The sequence below is a fragment of the Pieris napi genome, chromosome 14 (genome assembly GCF_905475465.1).
Source record: "Pieris napi chromosome 14, ilPieNapi1.2, whole genome shotgun sequence".
NCBI lineage: Eukaryota > Metazoa > Arthropoda > Insecta > Lepidoptera > Pieridae > Pieris > Pieris napi.
In genome coordinates this window covers 2,668,186-2,688,719 of record NC_062247.1, presented here as the reverse complement: position 1 = coordinate 2,688,719, position 20,534 = coordinate 2,668,186, and the positions used below count along the sequence as shown (strand labels likewise).

The following is a 20,534-nucleotide window of genomic DNA, read 5'->3' as shown; positions in this document are numbered from 1 at the left end:
ACATTAAATTCATATAATTAGCGTAGATCCAAAATAAGTCGGAACTTTGTTACAAACCATGATAGTAAAACTATCAGGGTTTGTAACAAAGTCCAATAATATTTTTATACAAATACTAGCTGATCCGGCAAACGTGCCATGTTTATCATTTAAAATAAAAAATAGGGGTTGATCGTAGAGAGGTGAAAATTAGGGGTTGTATGTATTTTTTAATGTTGTATCATAAAAAAATAAAAATAAAAAAATTATCTAAAAATTAAAAAAAAAATTAGGGGGATTACCTTTAACATTTAGGGGGATGAAACATAGATGTTGTCCGATTCTCAGTTATACCTAATATGCACACAAAATTTCATGAGAAATGTCAAGCCGTTTCGGAGGAGTTTAACCACAAACACTGCGACACGAGAATTTTATATATTAGATTTGATCCAGATCTATCGGAGTGTGCATTTAATACATCGATGAAGAGCTACTGTGAGCTGTTGCAAATTAATTCAAGAGACTGAATATTAGTTATTAATATAGTTTATTTAATTTGATGGCATAAGACTACAATTAACGTTCATGCCACTATATGGTTAGCCGATGTGGTGAATATAATAACACACCCCACCCCCAGCCAAAGTTGATGGAAAAGAAGATTTTTAATTATGCTTTATCCACTTTATAATCTCTGATAGAAGAATAGTAATAAGAATAATAATTACTTAGCTTAAAATGTAATTAAGCTACAAAAATACAACTAACCCACAAACTTAAGCTTTTACGAAGTTAGTTACAAAAGTGATATACCAGAAAATGTTTTATACCTTCTATTTTCCGAACATGTTTCGAGTACGGAAAAAATCGATGTGTTTCAGAGTGTTTTGATAAAAAATTTATTAGCCTGTGGATACTGTGACCATATAAAGCCTAAAAGGTTGAATAAACATGAAGTAAAAGCAAAATAACTGAACGAGGATGATAGAGCAATTTACACCAATGAAACAAGAGTGTGAACTAAAAACAATAAAAATTATATAATATGCAGTATACATGATCCCGGCTGCGCACCAATGGACTTTCTTTGTGCGCATTTAACATTCTCTCCAACGGTGAAGGAAACCGGCTTGCCTTAGACCCAAAAAGTCTACAACGTGTGTCAGGCACAGGAGGCTGATCACCTACCTACCTTAAATGTAATCATTTACAAATGATCATGAAACAGATACAAAAATCTGAGGCCCCTGTAAACAAAATTTAATCGCAAAATATGTTACTAAGTGCAAAACTCGAAGACGGCTAAACCAATTCGAGTATTATATTTTTTACACGCTTTATATTAGCTTCACCTGTATGTATGTATGTATGTAACTGACTCATTCGGACTCGATTTTGACCCACTTATTATGGACAGATTTAATTCAAACTTTGCGCACCTGTCAAAGATCGATGCAATAATCCGAAAAAAAAAAATAGTTTAAAAAACTAGAACACACGCTTTTAAAGCACATCAAACTAAAAAGTGAAAAATAATTCCTAATTTAGGCTGAAAATGGTAATGAACAAAAAATACTGGTATTATTGTGAAAAAGCGTGGGGCGCTCTGTGCCATATTTTTCGTCTATCGAGCAACCCACGCTTTTTTATTTGTTATCATCATTATCATCATTATTTATTTAAATTTATTTTTAAACTCTCGGGAAGATTTTTATGGAGAGATAAATTTGGAACATATTTTATTCCGTAAAACGAAATATGTGGTAGCATAGCAAAATGTAGCTAAGTAAAAAAATCATATTAACGCGAAACGATGTGAGAGCTAATGTAAGAGAAATAACTTCTATTTCAAGATTTACAAAGACAAGAACACCTTGTTTTAAGTCGCAGACTTTTTATTTGTTCCGTATCGGTCTTTGGAAGTTTAATAAAATTAATCGATATTATGCAAAATATATTCTTAGTCCCATACTGCGCAGCCCACAAGCCATAGAAAGCAATGGAGTCGTGCAGAGACACTAAATATACGCTTACTACCTCCCCCGACACCGCTCGCACTAAACGATCACTAGAAATTGCCCTGATGCTTGTGGAAGTGCGAAATATATTTTTATTAGAAACCTATATGGTTTAGCCGCTGCATTGACTCTTCACGAAATGGCTTTACTTTGAATTTATAGTCAAATGCAGAGATTGTCGTGTTTATTGAACGTTGTATTGACAATTTTTTTTTATATAGAACCCTGCTAACGGACAGGAGGCTCACCTGATAAGTGATACCGCCGCCCATGGACACTCTCAAGGGCTCGCGAGTCCGTAGGCGGCCTTTTAAGAATTGGTACGCTCTTTCTTGAAGCACCCTAAGTCGAATTGATTCGGAAATACTTCAGCGGGCAGCTTTAGTTTAAGTCAAAGGCCCTTTAGAAGGTTCACACAATTTCATTCAAAAGAATTTAATATTTAATACTAAACATTAATTATTAAATTTTATTTTGAGTACCTATTTAAAGCAAGTCAAAAATATGACGCGAATTCGCCTTGTGTGATTTAGTCATAAGATTATCTATGATTTTCTTTGGATGAAAATAACCTTGATATAAAGTGTCTTATAGATTAAATATGCGTTAATATTCTGTTGTAAGTAGTTTTTGCTACTTAAAACGAGATATAGAACTAATTTTAAGGAAATATAGTTCCAATAATTATATAAATGTTTAAGTGCTCAAGTGTTTTCTGAGCATTGTTGGTTTCAGCGTGCGATTCTCATAACTAAGGTCGTACGTTCAATCCCCAGCTGTGCACTAATGGACTTTCTGTATATGTGCGCATTTTAACACGCGCATTTTGTAGTATATAGCAAAATTAATTTTAATTCCTAGGATGTTTAAGAATTTTACGCTATAACAACAAATTTATAAAAGTCTAGTACGAAATTACCATAAACATCGAAAGCTAATTCCAGAATTCCCAAACTCCGGTTGCAGCAGAATATTTTGAGGTCTGCGGAGGACAGGTGTCTAGATGCTGTTTGCATTGACATTTATATCTCAGGTCAAAATAGAGTCTAACAAGAACAGACAGGTGAAAATTCGTTCAACAATATTGCAGGAATACGAGAACAATTTGGATGCCTCAATATTTTATAGCGGAGTGAAGGTTACGACGTTATTCATAATTTATCCGGGTTGCTCGCTGTTGTTTTATTTTGTCTTGTAAAACAGAGCGTGACAGGCTTGTTTGGGTTTAAAATAGGAGATATATATATAACCGAGCAATGGCGTTACTGTCAACTGCAAGTTATAACATAGTTTTTTTTTATTCCTGATGCGCACGCACCGCATGTTATAATGGACTTATCGGGGCAATGGCGTAACGGCGTTGTAATATATTTTTTTAATGATCTCTTGTAAGGAAAACGCATTCGTGCTTTATTATTGTATTAAAATAGTTAAATTGATAGCAGGGATGAGAGTCGCACACTGAAGCCACTGCGCCAACACTGCTCTGAGTAATAATAAATAGTGTACATTTTACTATTACATTATTTAAAGTAGTCCGTTGACCCCGGTACCGTACATCATTTAAAATATATTTCAGTTAACTAAAAAAGCTTATAATGTATACGTAATGTAATAACTACAGCGAACGTATATAACTCTGAAATGGATCGTCAAGTTGAAAAGCATAAAACATCACGACAGTAATTGTAGGGTAAAATGAGCACTTTGCAAAAATAGGTTTCGTAAAACTTTCGATAAGTACCGTAACAAAACGCTACAAGGCCTCTTAAAAGTACAATTTATGGTTATATCGATAAGATGAGAAAAACACGTGCTCCCCGAAACTTGATCACGATAGGGGAAAATCCATTCAGCTTCCGACGATACGCATAAATTACAAGTGTAATGTACAACTCAGGTGTTACAATTGGCTGTGAATTTTCAACTGATTTTCTTGAAAGTATTCCGTTTATTTATTTCATTCTATATAGAGTAAAAGTTTTCTGTAGCACTTCAATACCAGTGGGTTTTATCAGATGTTTAGAGTTGCTGCGTAAATGATACCTACGTGTAAAACTGAAGACCTGGGCCACGTGTTGAGTAATGACCAACAACAACCTCCTTTAGTAAATTAAAATGGATAAAATCCAGGATAAATGGCGTGGAAAATATCATCGCTTCATCCCGATTAGCCAGCAGGTCTAGAAAGGGATCCCAATCATATTCCCAAGCAGGCGCTTGATTGGAACCAGCAAGGAAAGCGGCCGTCCCAGGCAAACCTGGCGCCGAACAGTTGCAGATGAGGCAATGAGAGCCGGACAGACTTGGAGTTAGGTGAAATATGAGGCTCAAGGCCGAACGCGATGGGGACTCACTGTCCCTTTGCCCCATCTAGGGGTTATAGGACATAAAGTAAAACGTTAGGGAGTGGACATCTGCATAAAGACCACCATCTTAGTGTCTATGTATGTACTGTAAGATTTCCTGGAATTAAAACCGTTTTGCTGAAGAAAATTGTACATGAATAAAGCATTGAAGTGTTATTACAAAGAAGGTTTTAGCGATTAGTTCATTTTCAGATTATTATAAATACAACAGAAATTTATGTGATGGTGGAATATTAATTGATTACAATTTTATACTTGAAATGTATGAATAACTAAGCCGTATTAAATAGAATAATTAAATAATTTCTCGCACTACGAAAAGCATATCGCAGATTTTAATGTAAAAAAATACGAAAGAGTACTAAATAAATCACATTTTTGTCTTTGGCGCGACGTAATATCCCGCAGGCCGCGTTTATTGTATATTCATAAATCCTACTCTGACCATTCTTATTTCAAAAATCTTAACCACAACTGACTTTCGAACATGGCCCTATAATTGTCAAAATTCTCCTTTGTGAACGTTAGAGGTTAGATTAAACAAGTGCAGTAGGTGCATTTCAAATAATCGCCTCTGTCGCTTGTGGTTCGCAAAATGAAATAACTTCCTCACGGTCCTACATTCCCAGTGGGGTTCATTTAAATACATAACATAAAGTGACTCTAAATAACTGGGTGAAATAGGAAAACAGGCTTAAACGTGCACTAGGAAAAGTTATGTGAAACTAACGTAATGATGTTGTTTTTGTTTTTGCAGTTTTGTCTAATGGAGTAATATTACTCATTTAGGATTTAATCATATTATTATAAGAGTGCGTTTTATTCGTTAAAGAGTATTTAATCTAATAATACATATTGATATGACAAACTATAATTAATTTGATTAAAACACAGATTGCCGGGATTTAACGGTTGATGTTCATAAAAATAAAATAGTATTCAGCTGGGATTTGAACTTACATTCTCATCTGTTTATACGCTCTAATTCAAAATAATACAGGAAACGGAGGTGATCATTCATTTGTAATTAAAATATCTTTTGCCATATTAAAATGAGTTACAATAAATATGTTCCCAATATTCACTTGAGAAATGTTTAAACTCTACATAAATTACTCAAAGGCAATATAAACTAGAAATAATTGGAGACTAGAATCTAGAGATGCTCTAGTGAATATCGTTTCACTGTAGCGCCTCCGAGGTATTGAAGGCTTCGATCTGGCTTCAAAGGAGTTCATCAGTGTTGATCGACACCTTGCCTGTTAATGAAGATGGCTTTTATTTTGTTACTCTTTGAAGTTTGTGATATTTTCTTCCTTGAAACCTCAAAGGAAACGCCTGTTACCTCATCATAGATTAGTAATGTAGACATATACACTCATATACACTCATATATATGGACGACTCATTGGTCTAGTGGTTAGTACCCCTGACTGTGAATCCATGGGTCCCGGGTTCGATCCCCGGCTGAGACGAACATCGATGTGATTAGCATTTGGTGTTGAGCTTAGGTCTTGGGTGTTTAAATATGTATTTATATATCTATCTATCTATAATATGTATGTATATCCGTTGCCTAGTATCCATAACACAAGCTTCACCAGCTTAGCATGGGACTAGGTCAATTGGTGTGAATTGTCAAAAAAAACAAAAAAAATACACTCATATACACTCATATACACTCATATACACTCATATACACTCATATACACTCATATACACTCATATACACTCATATACACTCATATATAATCATTTACTAATGCAGGCTTTTATGCCAACCAACCAAAATGTATAATTGCTTTTTTATGTAATAGGAGGCAAATAGACAGGAGGCTCATCTGATGTTTAGTCATACATGGACACTCACATTGCCAGAAGGCTCGAAAGTGTGTTGTCGGCTTTTTAATTGGTACGCTTTTTTCTTGAAGGACCGTAAGTCGAGTTGGTTCGGAAATACTAGTGGGCAGCTGATTCCACATAGTGGTGCTGCGCGGCAAAAACTGCCATAAAAACCGCTCAGTAATGGAATGACGGACGTCGAAGTGATACGGATGGTATTTTGTATTCTGCCTTGACGTCGGATGAACTCATTTGAGATGAAATTGTTTCGCTAGAATCCAGATTTTTTGAATCAATAAGTTATTTATGCAGTATATAATGGTCGTAATTAATTATAAACCTTGAAATACGTGTATTAAACATATTTGATATTTAATACGGCCTGCATTTTATATCCAAATCTAATTTTATTACACATAACGTAATTCAAGTATATTATATGTTTAAAACACGAAAAGAAAATTATAGGTATCAAATAATTTTCCACTATTTATTGAATAAATTATAATATTCTTTAGGGAAAGACACAATTATAAGCCATATTGAATATTATTAAAAAAAAACCACACACTCACTCACTCTGCTGGCTCTGAGACCTGCGAAAAGAGAAACTTCCAGTCCTCCCTGTCTTGCGATTCTGTAACTCACTTTTCGAACTCTCACAGCGGTTTTCGCAGCGGCGGTCGCGCTCAAATCAGTCGAAAGTGAGTTACAGAATCGCAAGGCAGTCTTGTGCTACCTCTAGCCAATTACTGACTTTCAGCTGCAGTAGGTCCTCCTCCACCCTGTTGAGCCAGTGGTACCTAGGCGGACCTACCTTTTACCATGGGTTTTAACCCAAAGCTCTATAATTACCTATAACAATAAACAGGTGCAGAAATCTGAGGTCTAAACACATACAGGATTACATGCAATCCATTAACCTCGACTCACTTTAATACTCTACAAAGGGTTATGCCATTGCGATACACAAACAATATAAACGAAAGACAAAGCCAACAAACGCTTTGTTCACCGGACGTCCATATCGCCTTTGATCTGGTCTATCAACGTGATTGACACACCACGCCTGAAAACGAAGAAAAATATGGCTCTTGCTTTATTAAGATTGATGGAACCCGCCCTGGTTTGTGTAGTATGCTTTTAGCTTAAGAAATCGATTATCATGTAAGTGCTTTATATCTGGTAAGGTGTTTAATGCGAAATATTATGCCAATATTTTTACGTAAATGTGTCTCTATCCAATACGTCAACCAATCGAAGCGAGCAATGCAAATTTTAATTCTACAAAACAATGGTTTAATAGTTAGTTGTACCTTATACTATAACTAGCTGACCGGGCAAACGTCGTTTTGCCATGTATATAATTTATAATAAAAATAGGGGTTGATCGTAGAGGGGTGAAAGTTAGAGATTGTATGTATTTTTTAATGCTGTATCATAAAAAAATAAAATAATAAAAATTTAACTAAAAATTAAAAAATAATTTAGGGGTGGACTTTAGGGACTACCCCTAACATTTAGGGGGGTGAAAAATAGATCTTGTCTGATTCTCAGACATACCCAAAATTTCATGAGAATCGGTCAAGCCGTTTCGTAGGAGTTTAACTACAAACACCGCGACACGAGAATTTTATATACTATAATACTCGTATAGTTCTTGCCGCGCACCACCACTATGTGGAACCAGCTGCCCACTGAAGTATTTCCGAACCAATTCGACTTAGGGTCCTTCAAGAAAAGAGCGTACTAATTCTTAAAAGGCCGGTAACGCACTCGCGAGCCCTCTGGCATTGTGAGTGTCCATGGGCGGCGATATCACTTAACGTCAGGTGAGCCTCCTGCCCGTTTGCCTCCTATTACATTTAAAAAAAAACTAGGTTTGATATACCGGAAAACGTCAAAAATCAATATTCAGTATGGTAATAGCACTCATTACGCCCTACAAAACAATCGCGTCAGGTCCTCAGAAAGGTTTTTAGGGTAAGAGACACTTTTAGGTCATCGATACGGCACGGGTATATTCTCCACTTATTTGATCCTTATAAGTGTTACGAGCATATGTTTCCCTATAGGACGCTAAAAAATATGCACCTATTGTACACACCTAAATTTAACACCAATTACAGAAGTAACAGCTTTATGGTTAGGGCGGCGAGTAAGTTTAATAGTACATGTAATACTAACATGTGATATTGACCTATTCGCCTCAAGTGTGGTGTCGGCAAGGAGAGCTATGACATCTGAGCTCCTCGGTGGAATGAATGATGAACCAAAAGTTTTTATAAGTGTACATATAAGTTATACTAAACTGTTAAGTGTTACTTAACCAATTTTTACTTAGTTTATTACTTACTTTGATATAAATATATATAGTTGAATAAAATCATTTTATTATATATTATTAGTACTTAACTATTTGTAAAGATTTATTTAATGGCGTAAAAGAACATTGTATTTAGTAAGTGTAATTTAGTTTTAATGTGTGCTTGTATTATCACATGTGTTTTATTTGTATTTTTTTAATTTCTATTTAAATTTTTTTTTTTGAGAAACTTATGCTTACATTAATTGTCGCACATTTTAGATGTAAGATTTTGTAAAATAATTAGTAGATTTAGGACTGTGTGTGATGTCGTAAGCTTAATAACTAAATAAATAAATAAGTAAGTTAGTAATAAGCTGTAAATCTTTCTCAATAAATAAACTTAAAATTAAGTAAATCATTTATTACAAAGTTATAAACGTATAACCGTTAGTACTTATATAAGCCTCAAAGAGCTTTAAGTTATCAAATACACAAAAGACAGGACTGCATAAGGCGCTTGGACTCAAGATTATAATACGAAAAGCATCGTTAAACGTGGTTCCCAGTATACGGTCTTTTGATAAAAACTTACATCATTATAGTTGGATGTTTTTCTATTTCACCATAGTTCTGCTTGTTTAGTAGCAGTTAATAGAAAAAGTTTTTATCTCGTGAATAACGTAAACATGTTTTTATCGTGTTAAATGTGTGAAACATTTTGTAGGCTTTTTTATTTTTTATCTTCTCCTATCTCAACCTCTTGATATGAATTAGTTAACTTTATCAATTATTGTAGTTTTCTGGAAAATTTCAATCTTCTGGTACAATAAATGGCCGTGTAAGGCCGAGACAGGGTAGTCCATAATTAACTTAAAAAAGTATTTTTTTAAGAACACATATTTAAAGTTCTCTTTTCACTTCAGTGCAATCACGTTGTGCATACCGCATAAGTGTAACGTCCAGCGTGATTGTAATCCAAAATAATTAAGATTAATTGTCTAATTTGTGAAATTTTCAAGTGATTGAGTTTAATTTATTTAAAAAGTTGTGTAGCGGCGCTGGTGGTTGTACAAACCACAGCGATTTTCAAATGTAACTTATTATAATTGTATTATAGAATAAAAGAATTAAAAAAAAGGAATTAAAAAAAGAGCTATTCATCAAATACTGCCAAGGACAAACCAATTAAAGTTAAACTTTTGCTGATTAAACTAGACGCTTAAATAAATTAGTAGAAAGGCTTTTCTAAAAATAACTTTATATTGAGTTGACTCAACTAATTACCAAGTTACTTATAACATTTTATAACAAGCGATCTTGATAAAAACTTAAGAGAACTATTCGTTCTTTTTCTCTCAAATAGTGTTTACACCATAAAAGAGCAGGAGATGCGCCACGGTTCTACGACGCTACTGTATGCTTTTAAAAGTGGACTCTTATGTCGAAACTAAACGGCTGATGTCAAAAAACTATTTTTTTTTTAAGTTCAATAGTTCTGAATATGACCTGCTTTAATTTGTGTTAAAATTCAGGTCGTTCTTTTTCGTTACTGAGCCTAGTTCTCCTTCCCCGTTCACTTTGTCTGTCTTACCCTCTTCCGTCAATTGTTGTTATTCTTTAATCTATTTCACCCTCTCTCTCTGTCATATATATGTTATTCAATTAAAATATAAACGTTAATCGTGCCTTTACTAAAACTAATTAATTGAATTCAAGTACAAGGTATAATTGGTTCATTAGTTAATTATTTACCAAAATAATTCGAGCAAAACAAAATCGTTTGAATCACTGAAGACAATAGATATATATTCAACTCCAATGATACCAGTCATTAATTACTCAAAATTGCTGTATCATAAAACGGTTCTTTACGGATCATGAATATTAATTACTCGATAGAAACAAAAGCAGCCGGAATTGTCTAAATTTCGTGGAATTATGTCTTACCCAGATGTTCTGCTTTTGAAATGATTAAATGCGCACCTTGCTTGGGCCCGACATTCACCGGTGTATTAAGTTGGAAGTATCTTTATACTGTTTATATTATTCCAACATTAGGACGTGGAGATTAAAACAATACTTGTCAAGGACTCTTGTTATTAAATAAGCACCGAATTCACCATTTATTTACGCAAGCATAAACACGGAGTCGAATAAATAAGCGGAAGAGGATTGTATTTAATTACTTGCATCATTGCAGTTTTATTAAGTGTCTAAAATATTAACCAATCATTTTTTTTATAGAACGGGGGGCAAACGGGTAGGAGGCTCACCTGATGTTAAGTGATACCGCCGCCCATGGACATTCTCAATGCCAGAGGGCTCGCGAGTGCGTTGCCGGCCTTTTAAGCTTTGGTACGCTCTTTTCTTGAAGGACCCTAAGTCGAATTGGTTCGGAAATACTTCATTGGGCAGCTGGTTCCACATAGTGGTGGTGCGCGGCAAAAAAACAAATTCATTTCCTGAAATATCAAGATAGTTTTAAGTAATGCAGACGATTTAATTGATTTTTATTTTAATATTGGGATTATCCCGTATTTCAACACGAGTCGACGGCCAATGTTTCCTTTGTAATTAAAATATCTAAAGGTATTTCGTAGAATAATTGGATGTTTCTCTATTATATTTTCAGTCCTAACAAGTTTTTAGCGGTCTTGTTCATTGACCTTTTCTTATCTTTGTATAAAAAATTGTGCTATAGGCTTATTAACATTTGTATATGGCTGCAGAAATAAGTCATATGAAACAACTTATTACAAGAACTGGTGTAGAAGTAATCTGTAGCGTACATTAATATTGGACATCCAGACAAAATACACACACAATTTTGTCACACACCATTATATAACAGAACCAGTCCAAGCTTTTTTGAATAGCCCAATTGTGTTAAAGTCCTGCTCATGGGCGTCGACGTCAGGGTCGTTTTAATTTGCCCTCTAAAATAGTTTGTTCATCTACGATCATATTTATTTGTAATTTCCATGTTCTATTATTATCGATATTTATTAGAACATAGATATTATGTATGTGTGTAAAATTGAAATGTCATGTTTTTTTTATTGGATAACCTTGGAATGCTACTTGTGTGGACACTTTAGCCCCGTCTACCCTCCCTCGGACGTGCAAAAGAGCTTGGGCGGCCGCAGAGCAGGCGGAAAATAATAAACTGCTCAAATATAAGAGTCTTCGATTTTGTTCCTTTTGGAGTAGAGACTCTTGGGCCGTGGGGTTCAAGAGATCAGGCGCTGATTAAAGATTTAATTTGGCGCCTTCTAGCTAGTACCGGTGACTCCAGAGCTGGTGCTTTCCTCTCTCAACGAATAAGTATCGCAATAAATAGTTAAAGGTACACTGCCAGAGGGACCAAAATTTTTAAATTTGTTTTAATTTTCTTTATTATAATTTTTAATTATTTTTATTACTATTATGTAGGTTAAGAAAATTGTAAATAATGTATGTCACTGCATGTATACAGATTTTAATTTAAAATGAATTGTAAGAGTATAATTATCGAGCTCATATTATTTCGTACCGTGTTGAAACCATTTGTGTAATTGGAAAATAAGTTGACAGATATTGCTTTTACGTTTCATATTTCGAGACTCATAACTTCAATTAAGAATTAAATATTTTTAAATATCAACATGTTTGTTGAATATTTGTTTGTGCTCAGATTTATATTTAAGATATTATGTGACTTTGTTATAATTATATACTGTTTTTTGTTCTTTTGTTCTATACTATTAATGTATTTTTTAATTTGATTCTAATATCTATTTTTTTTAAATAACGATATACTCTATATATTAGGTTTATCTCATTTAATAAATGATTTTCAAATTATTTTAAAATAAAAAAATATAATTTATTTATATTTTTTATATATAACAGAGGGTAAACGGGCAGAAGTCTCACCTGATGTGAAGTGACTTGGACACTCATATTGCCAGAAGGCTCGCAAGTGCGGTGCCGGCCTTTTAAGACACACTCTTTTTTTGAAGGATTGGTTTGGAAATACTTCAGTGGGCAGCTGGTTCCACATAGAGGTGGTACGCGGCAATAACTGTATTATTCCGAACAACTCCTCTGAACACTATTGACTTACCTTTGAATATTGTAAATAGCCAATTTTACACAATTCATACACAATCATTTCATTCGTGAATAAAATAATACCAAACATTAGCCAAATAAAAACAAGGCTTTTAAAAAGCAATCAGTGACAGACAAAACCACATGACACAGCTAGTCAGTAAATTCAATAAGCTGAAAAATAAAACGCCGACAACGAATCGCATTTCTGTATTGACTCGTAGGTAATAACAGGGGATTCGCACATTTGCACATACCCGCTATACATTACGGCTTTAATTGATAGCCAATAATAATTTCGTGACATTATTCATACATGTATACTCAGCCTCTTTTAATTATCGTAATAACAAATCAAATGGAACAATATTGTGCCACTTAGGTACACAGCGGGCGAAAATAACTGGCTGGAAAATTTTAAGGAAATGCAAGTTATTGAAACAATAAATAATTATGAAACAAGAACCAGCAGGCAAAATAATAGCAGGCACTTTCATTATAGTGAGGACAAAACAGTAACTTACTAAGCTAATATTCAATAACAGTAATATTACCTTAGTTAGTATATGTAATATGCGGTTCTCAATGTGATTCTGTGGGCTGTATTTTTTATAAGACAAGAGTAAAGATAAGATATAATATTTTAAAAATCTCGAGTACATATTTATTTATTTAATAAATAAATAAAAGTTATTGAATAATCCTTTCAAATAAGTCTTTTAGTTATTACAAAATGTGTTTATGTTGATAAAGCAGGCCGTTGCTGTCTCATGCTCATCAATTTCCGCTAATATATTTGATGCCCACGGGCCTACCTATTCATCACGCTAAATCAAGCGTTCACAAATCGAACCACAGAACTAAACGAGCAATGTATGTCCATCAAATGCGTTTCATCGACCCGTATAGTAATTAAAAGTGGCATGGAGTGCGGTGTCACTCCATTTGTTAATTGGCGCAGTCAGAGCCGGACAAAGATCGTGTTAGTTTGATGGATACGGGAATGGCGGTTCATCGATTGACGTTATTAGTTTTAATTTTTGTCGCTTTAAATGGTTTCATTGCTGATTTATCAAAAAAAATACTCGTGACAGTTTTTTGTGATGATTAAAGTTTTTATTTCTTTCTTGTTTCGTTAGCAATTTATTCGGTTGTAATGCCCATTTAATAGGTCCCTGATTCAACCACACTGCCAGACAAATATTGTCACTGAGTGTTTAAAATAATTGGTTATATTATTTAGTTCATTATTAAGTTTTATAACGAAATGTTGAAAATAATAGTTTTCATTTTAATATAATAAAATAACCAATATACTTTGTTCATGTAGGTAACTTATTGTACACTTATGAATATCATATAAAAATAATGCTTCTAAGTTTACATTTACCTACTGCATTAAGGGCGTAGAACGGACGAGAATTGGCAATAAACTCTTCATCACTCTTTTTAATCGCCAAGATTTTTGTAAGCATCTGCATCCAATTCATCACATTTTAAAGCAGTTAATAACAGAATTAAATAATGAATAAATATATAAGAAAGTTGATACCGTTAAGTTGATTCTAGTGTGATATGTTTTTATTACAAAACTGTTTTAATAAATATTATAATGAATGTGTACGCACAATGCCTAGTTATGATTTACATAATGTTGACAGCGTACTCGTAAACATTGTAATGTCGACATCATACAAGCTGTTAAATAAATTATATGTACGAGGTAATTTTGAATGAATGTGCTCCGTTATGTTTAACATGATATTGGAGCATTTTGAAGTGAAAACTTCGTGATTTCAAAGTCGATGTTAGGAAAAATAGACATACTCATAAATTCATAAGATTTAAGGTGGGATAGGAAGCATTATACAGTGTATAAACTTTAAATTAGTGTGTCTAATCATTTTCTGAATTAAAATAATAAGAGATTAAGTTAATTCAATTATAAAATTAGATGAAATTTATCAATTTTATTTACATATCATTAATTATAAAAACTTTTTGAACTGAAAACTTCTAACAACACTAATTATTTTGTAAAAAAAATGAAAAATTAAAACACCGGCAAGAAATGTGCGAGCTGCAGAGCAGTGGGAGTAGCCATGGGTCGTGGTATCACTTACAGATTAGCTCAGATGAGCCTCCTACGCCTTTAATCCCTGTTATATTGAAAAAAATGGCTGTCTTTTCTTCAGCAGATTGTGTCAGGTGCGCTATCTCACAAAATAAATCTGCAGCTGTGTTCATGCGTGTAATGTGTTTTGTAAAATAAAGTTTTATTTATTTATTATTATAAAGCTTTACTAATAATAAAATATAGAGTGGCGGAGAGTTTATTGCCAGTTCTTGAGAGATTTGAGCTGGCAGTACATGTAAAATTTAAAGAAGAAAAAGAAGCATTTAATGTATATTTCTTTTTTGACGTTTATAAGTGTACATTGTGTTACCTATATGAATAAATGATTTTTGACTTTGACTTTAATAAAAAAATATATTATTAAATTTAAAATTATGAAAAATAATTGTAAATACATAACTTCAATCCGGTAAAAAATTGTTTTATTATCAAAGAAATATATTTTTAAATGAGAGAATTAAATTTGAGTAAACTACAATATTTTAGTACTTAATTCTGTACATTTTCTGCATTAGAGTTATTAAAAATTAATACAGTATGTCAGTTATAGGTAATAAATTATAAGTATGCTAGACCCCCGGTGACAAGTACTACCACTTGTTTGCCTTGTTAAGAAAATAATAAGTATAAAAAATCTGATTCAATTATCGACTTTATTCAATAAGTAATTAGGTAATTTATGAATCAGTAATTAATAATTACAACACATAATTTTATTTACGTAAATTGGCAGCAATCGGTCAATTTTCACACCCACACGAGCTATGTGATTACGCTGTGGCATTGCCCCTATCGCCGCAAATAGACAATAGCAGACTTCATATTATGGAAATGCGTATAAACAGATTTTAGCTAACGAAATATGCCCGGAACAATACAAGACAGTATTTTATATTTATATTAAGTCACTAACACTCTCTGCATCTTTTACAGTATTTCCCATGGAGAGTGTTCAGAGGAGTTGTTCGGACTAATACCTGCAGCTATAGTCATGACTTATGTATATGTATGCTGTACGCATATTATTTATTTTGTAAATAAAATATAGTAAAGGAATTTAATATGTTATGCAGCGACTTTATTAGACCCACGTAAAAAATATAATCTTATAAAACTGTTTGTTACATAAAAAAAGACTATCAAATATTTATTTAAATAATCGTTCACTATACGATATACATAATACTTAACTATGTAATACAAGAGTTTTATTATACCCAAGGCACTGCATTAACCGCAGCTCCGGTTTTCATTAATATTCGCCTAAGATATCCACCAAGCTGCAAGAATAGAATTAATTATAATTGGATCTATCTATCTTTATTATTACAGGAACTTTCAATACCAACTATTGAGGTAATTAATTTCTAGATCACAAAGCGTAGGAGTATCCGGATTATGTAGAATAGACCGGATCGCTATGATTAATTATAGATTATGCATAAATGTACATATTGAATCGTTTGTCTTCGCAGAGCCAAATTGAACTGCGCTCGTATTTAGGGTGGCACTTAATTGGGAAAACAATGTACTGCTTAACCAAAGAATGGGTTGTATTTCTACCATAGAAGTATATTTTTTTAAATCAACAAAAATCTGAAGGGCCGGTAGGTAGATCCATTTCGATTCTATAAAATATTAAGTTTAGTCATCTATGGTCATTGGTTACAGCTGTATGGTAGAAACTTGTGTCAGTGTTCATGTTGATAGAAGTCTGTGGATCCATGTTAATCACTTGAGTATAATTATAATCGAATATTAGGGGGCCTCATAGCCTAGCGGTGTTATTGTGGAAGCTAGGTGAGGGGTACCGGGTTCGATTCCCGGTTCGAGAGCTTGTTCTCGGCTTTTGGGAGGGTTGTGCAGTACAGGCGAGTGCTTAAACCCGGTCAAATTTCTAAAAGACAAGCACGAATTATAAAAAATCCTATACTTGACGCTGGCTAATGCACAAATCGTGCCAGAGCCATAAAAAATAATAATAATCGAATATTAATAAATCAGTAAAAGGTGTATTTTTTCTATTAAATCCTAATAATACAAGGCTACGGAACTACAGTAAGAGACACCAACCGCAGCCAATGAAATACCAGCCCATGCAACGCACATAGCGTTTGCGTTTAAATTCTTCTATTTCACCTTACCTACTGATAATACTCGTGGTAGCTTATAGGTCTGGCCTCAGATTTCTGTATCTGTTTCATGATCATTTGTCAATCTAATAGGCAAGAAGGTGATCAGCCTCCTGTGCTCGACACACGCCGTTGACTTTTTGGGTCTGAGGCAAAACGGTTGCCTCACGATGTTTTTCTTCACCGTTCGAGAAAATGTTAAATGCGCACATAGAAAGAAAGTCCATTGGTCGGCTCGAACTTGCGACCTCAGGGATGAGAGTCGCACGCTGAAGCCACTGAGCCAACGCTGTTTCACTGCTGTTTAGCTCTTAACGTTTCTTATTTCTTTATTTTTTATAATTAATTGCTTCAATGTCATCAGGACAATGGTGTTATTGTTTATCAACATTCTCCTACTCTCTGCGTATTCATAGCTAACGATTTACCTTAAATATATTTATTGAAGTGAAACTTCTTTATCGGGGTTGGAAAAAAATTTTGTGTAACATTTTTTCGTTATGCGTCACATTTTTCGGTTACGCGTCACATGTTACGGTTACGCGTCACATTTGACCGTTACGCGCGTCTTTTTCTTATCCCTACCACGGTTGATTCGAAGAGATTCTAAACCATTAATAACAAAAATTTATAATAACGATAACTATGATACTAAAAATTCTATTACAATTTATGAAATTCTGTAATAATCTTAGTAATAAGGTAAAATGAAATAATTGTATTATTTGTATTACTGTCTATGATAATAAAAGCCTTTTGATAAACTATCAAATTAAACTTTATATAACCAATTTCTGTAAAGTTGCATATAGATCATTTTTCGAAAAATAAGGTCATAAAGAAATTTCACTTCTAACGTGTGTACACTTGTACACGCACACATTTTTATTTTTTTTTAATATTAAGACAATTAGACAAATACAATAAAGTTAAGAGGATAGTAATTTTCTTCTACAAATGGGTTCTTCCCCGTCCCCTTGTTCTAAAAAAAGATCTGCAGGGGTCGACGCTACGCTTACATATAAACCTATTTTATTTTCTTCTCTTATAGGTCAGTTAAACCTCTGCAAGTAGACAATAGTTTCCGATACAGGGGCAATAACAATACTATAATAAACATGACCCGGCATCCATTAGTATGGTAACGAGTGTGGATGGCGGCTCTTGGAGAGCCATTGTCGAGGTTCTTTGTATTTCCTGAATAGATGTGACAACTCTGAAGTACATTTACATACGTTTGTTTGCGATTCTTTGTTCAATTGAAACGAGACCAATTACTGGGTAATGTTAAGGAGTTGTGTCTGTCAATTTTAAATAAATCTAATTGGTTTTTTTTACTATATTAATATTATTTTTCTCTGTATTTACGCTGTTATGAGGACAGATAAAAACGGTGCAATTCAGATGTATTGTTTTATTGAATAATGGGGATCTATATTTAATACAATTTTAGTTGGATTTAATATTTGATAACTGTATTAGGTGCGTTTAGAATAAACATGGTTACGGTTAGAATTGAATTGACGGCTCATTGGTCTAGTGGTTAGTACCCCTGACTGCGAATCCATGGGTCCCGGGTTCGATCCCCGGCTGACACATCGATGTGATGAGCATTTGGTGTTCTGCTTAGGTCTTGGGTGCTTAAAATATGTATTTATATGTCTATCTATCTATAATATCTATATATATCCGTTGCCTAGTACCCATAACACAAGCTTCACCAGGTTAGCATGGGACTAGGTCAATTGGTGTGAATTGTCCAATAAAAAAATAGAATGATATTTCAGTGTCTAAATTTAGTGTTGCCAACGGACATTTTAGTAGTTCTTATGTTTAATAAATTCGCCCATCTAGATTTGTTTGTACTAAGATTGCAATATTTGATTAGCCACATAGGCCGTTGAATAAGCAAGTTTTTACATGTGTATTATTCTAAAAGTTTTTTTTTTGCAGCTGGTGTCCGAACTGTAGACGTACAAGCCGTAGAAGGCATGGTGGCACAGTTCCCCTGTGACCTCGGCACTGCAGCCAATGATAAAGTCTACATGGTCTTCTGGTTCAGAGACGATGCTGGGATACCACTTTATAGGTAAGTCTGTAAATTTACTTGTGTGTTATAACTATAGTGTAAATACACACACACATATGATAATATACGGAAGATTGATCGTTGTTCCTGGATTATATATTTTTTATTCAAAAACTAAAAATCATTGTATACACACATACAAACAATTTGAGTGCCTTTGAAGTAATTCCACTGAATTTGAGTAACACAAAGCTTATAAAAACATGAATCGACACGAACTTGGCTACGGCATACTTCTTGTATGTAAATACATAAAGTTGGATTAATAATAATCATAAAAACTTCACTTGGCTTACACCCACCAAGATCATGAATAGATCGTGAGCTAAAGTAAACATATTAATAATAATACATTAATAATGCAGTAGCATTACAACCCTAAATGGGTCTTAGCCTCAGATTCACCAAACAAAAAGATCAGCTTCACGATGTTTTCCTTCGCCATACGATTGTTAGATGCGCACATAGAAAGACCATTGGTTTTTTTTTATGTGCTATGGTGGCAAAGGGGCATTAAGCTCACCCGATCTTAAGCGATACCGCCGCCCACCACATTGCCAGAAGGCTGGCAAGTGCGTTGCGCGCCCTTAAAGACGCTTTTAAAGGACCCTAAGTCGGATTGGTTCGGAAATTGAGTGGGCAGCTGGTTCCACATAGTAGTGGAGCGCGGCAAAACTGCCTTAAGAAACGTTCCACTGTGGAACGCCGGACGTCGAGGTGATACAGGTCTTGGCTTCCGATTGATCCGTTTCTTAGATCTATCTTTATAGACAAGTAGAGCAGCTTTACGATGATTTCCTTCGCCATACGATTGTTAGATGTGATAGGTGCATGGCGGGGATCGAACCTACGTCCTCAGGTATGAGTGTCGCACGCTCAAGCTGGGCCAACGGGCCTGCGAAGTTGTATTAGTACGAAACTGTAATGATGCATTCATGCAATCGCATTCCAGATACAATTCAGTATTGAGGGCAATTATTACACATACTACTCCCACGTTAGACTCTAGGGGAAGGCTTACTGAACTAATAACACGATTGTAACGTCATTAACGTTTCATTATGTATACCTATATATTGTTAATATGAAAATAGTGTTTTAGATATTAAAACCAAACCCGTTTTATACGTGTTATTAAGAATCGTCTTAATGAATTAGTATTACTCGTTTGTAAACTTATGATTAGATAATTTGAAACCTCTACTATACGTTTGATAGTTCTAAAATTAATGAAGTTTTTTTTTAAATTGAGAAAAAGACTTATTTTTGATTAAATAAATAAATTTAACATTACGATCTAGCTTAACTTAAGACTAATAGGTAATGTAAAACTAATCTAACATACTAAAAAGTATATTTAACATAAGAAAAACTCCAATAATAATAATTTATATACTTACACTGTTATTACTGCTTACTACCTTTGACTAATATTGTTTTTTCTACTAAGTATTATTATTATTACATAATTTTTCTTTTTTTGCGACTGAGGTGCAAACCAGCTGCTGTGGTCTTTATAGAATGACCAGCGCTGTGGAACAGTCTGCTCCTCAGCATAATGTTGA

The 20,534-nt window shown here is 33.8% G+C and overlaps 1 protein-coding gene across 1 annotated transcript in view; it reads left to right on the top strand.

Moving 5' to 3' along the window:
- LOC125055860 (nephrin) overlaps nt 1-20,534 on the top strand; it is a 434,287-nt gene that overhangs the window by 116,833 nt on the left and 296,920 nt on the right. The window contains exon 3 of the mRNA XM_047658511.1: nt 18,834-18,969. Coding sequence (XP_047514467.1) covers nt 18,834-18,969 — 136 coding nt within the window. The remainder of the gene's footprint in view (nt 1-18,833; nt 18,970-20,534) is intronic.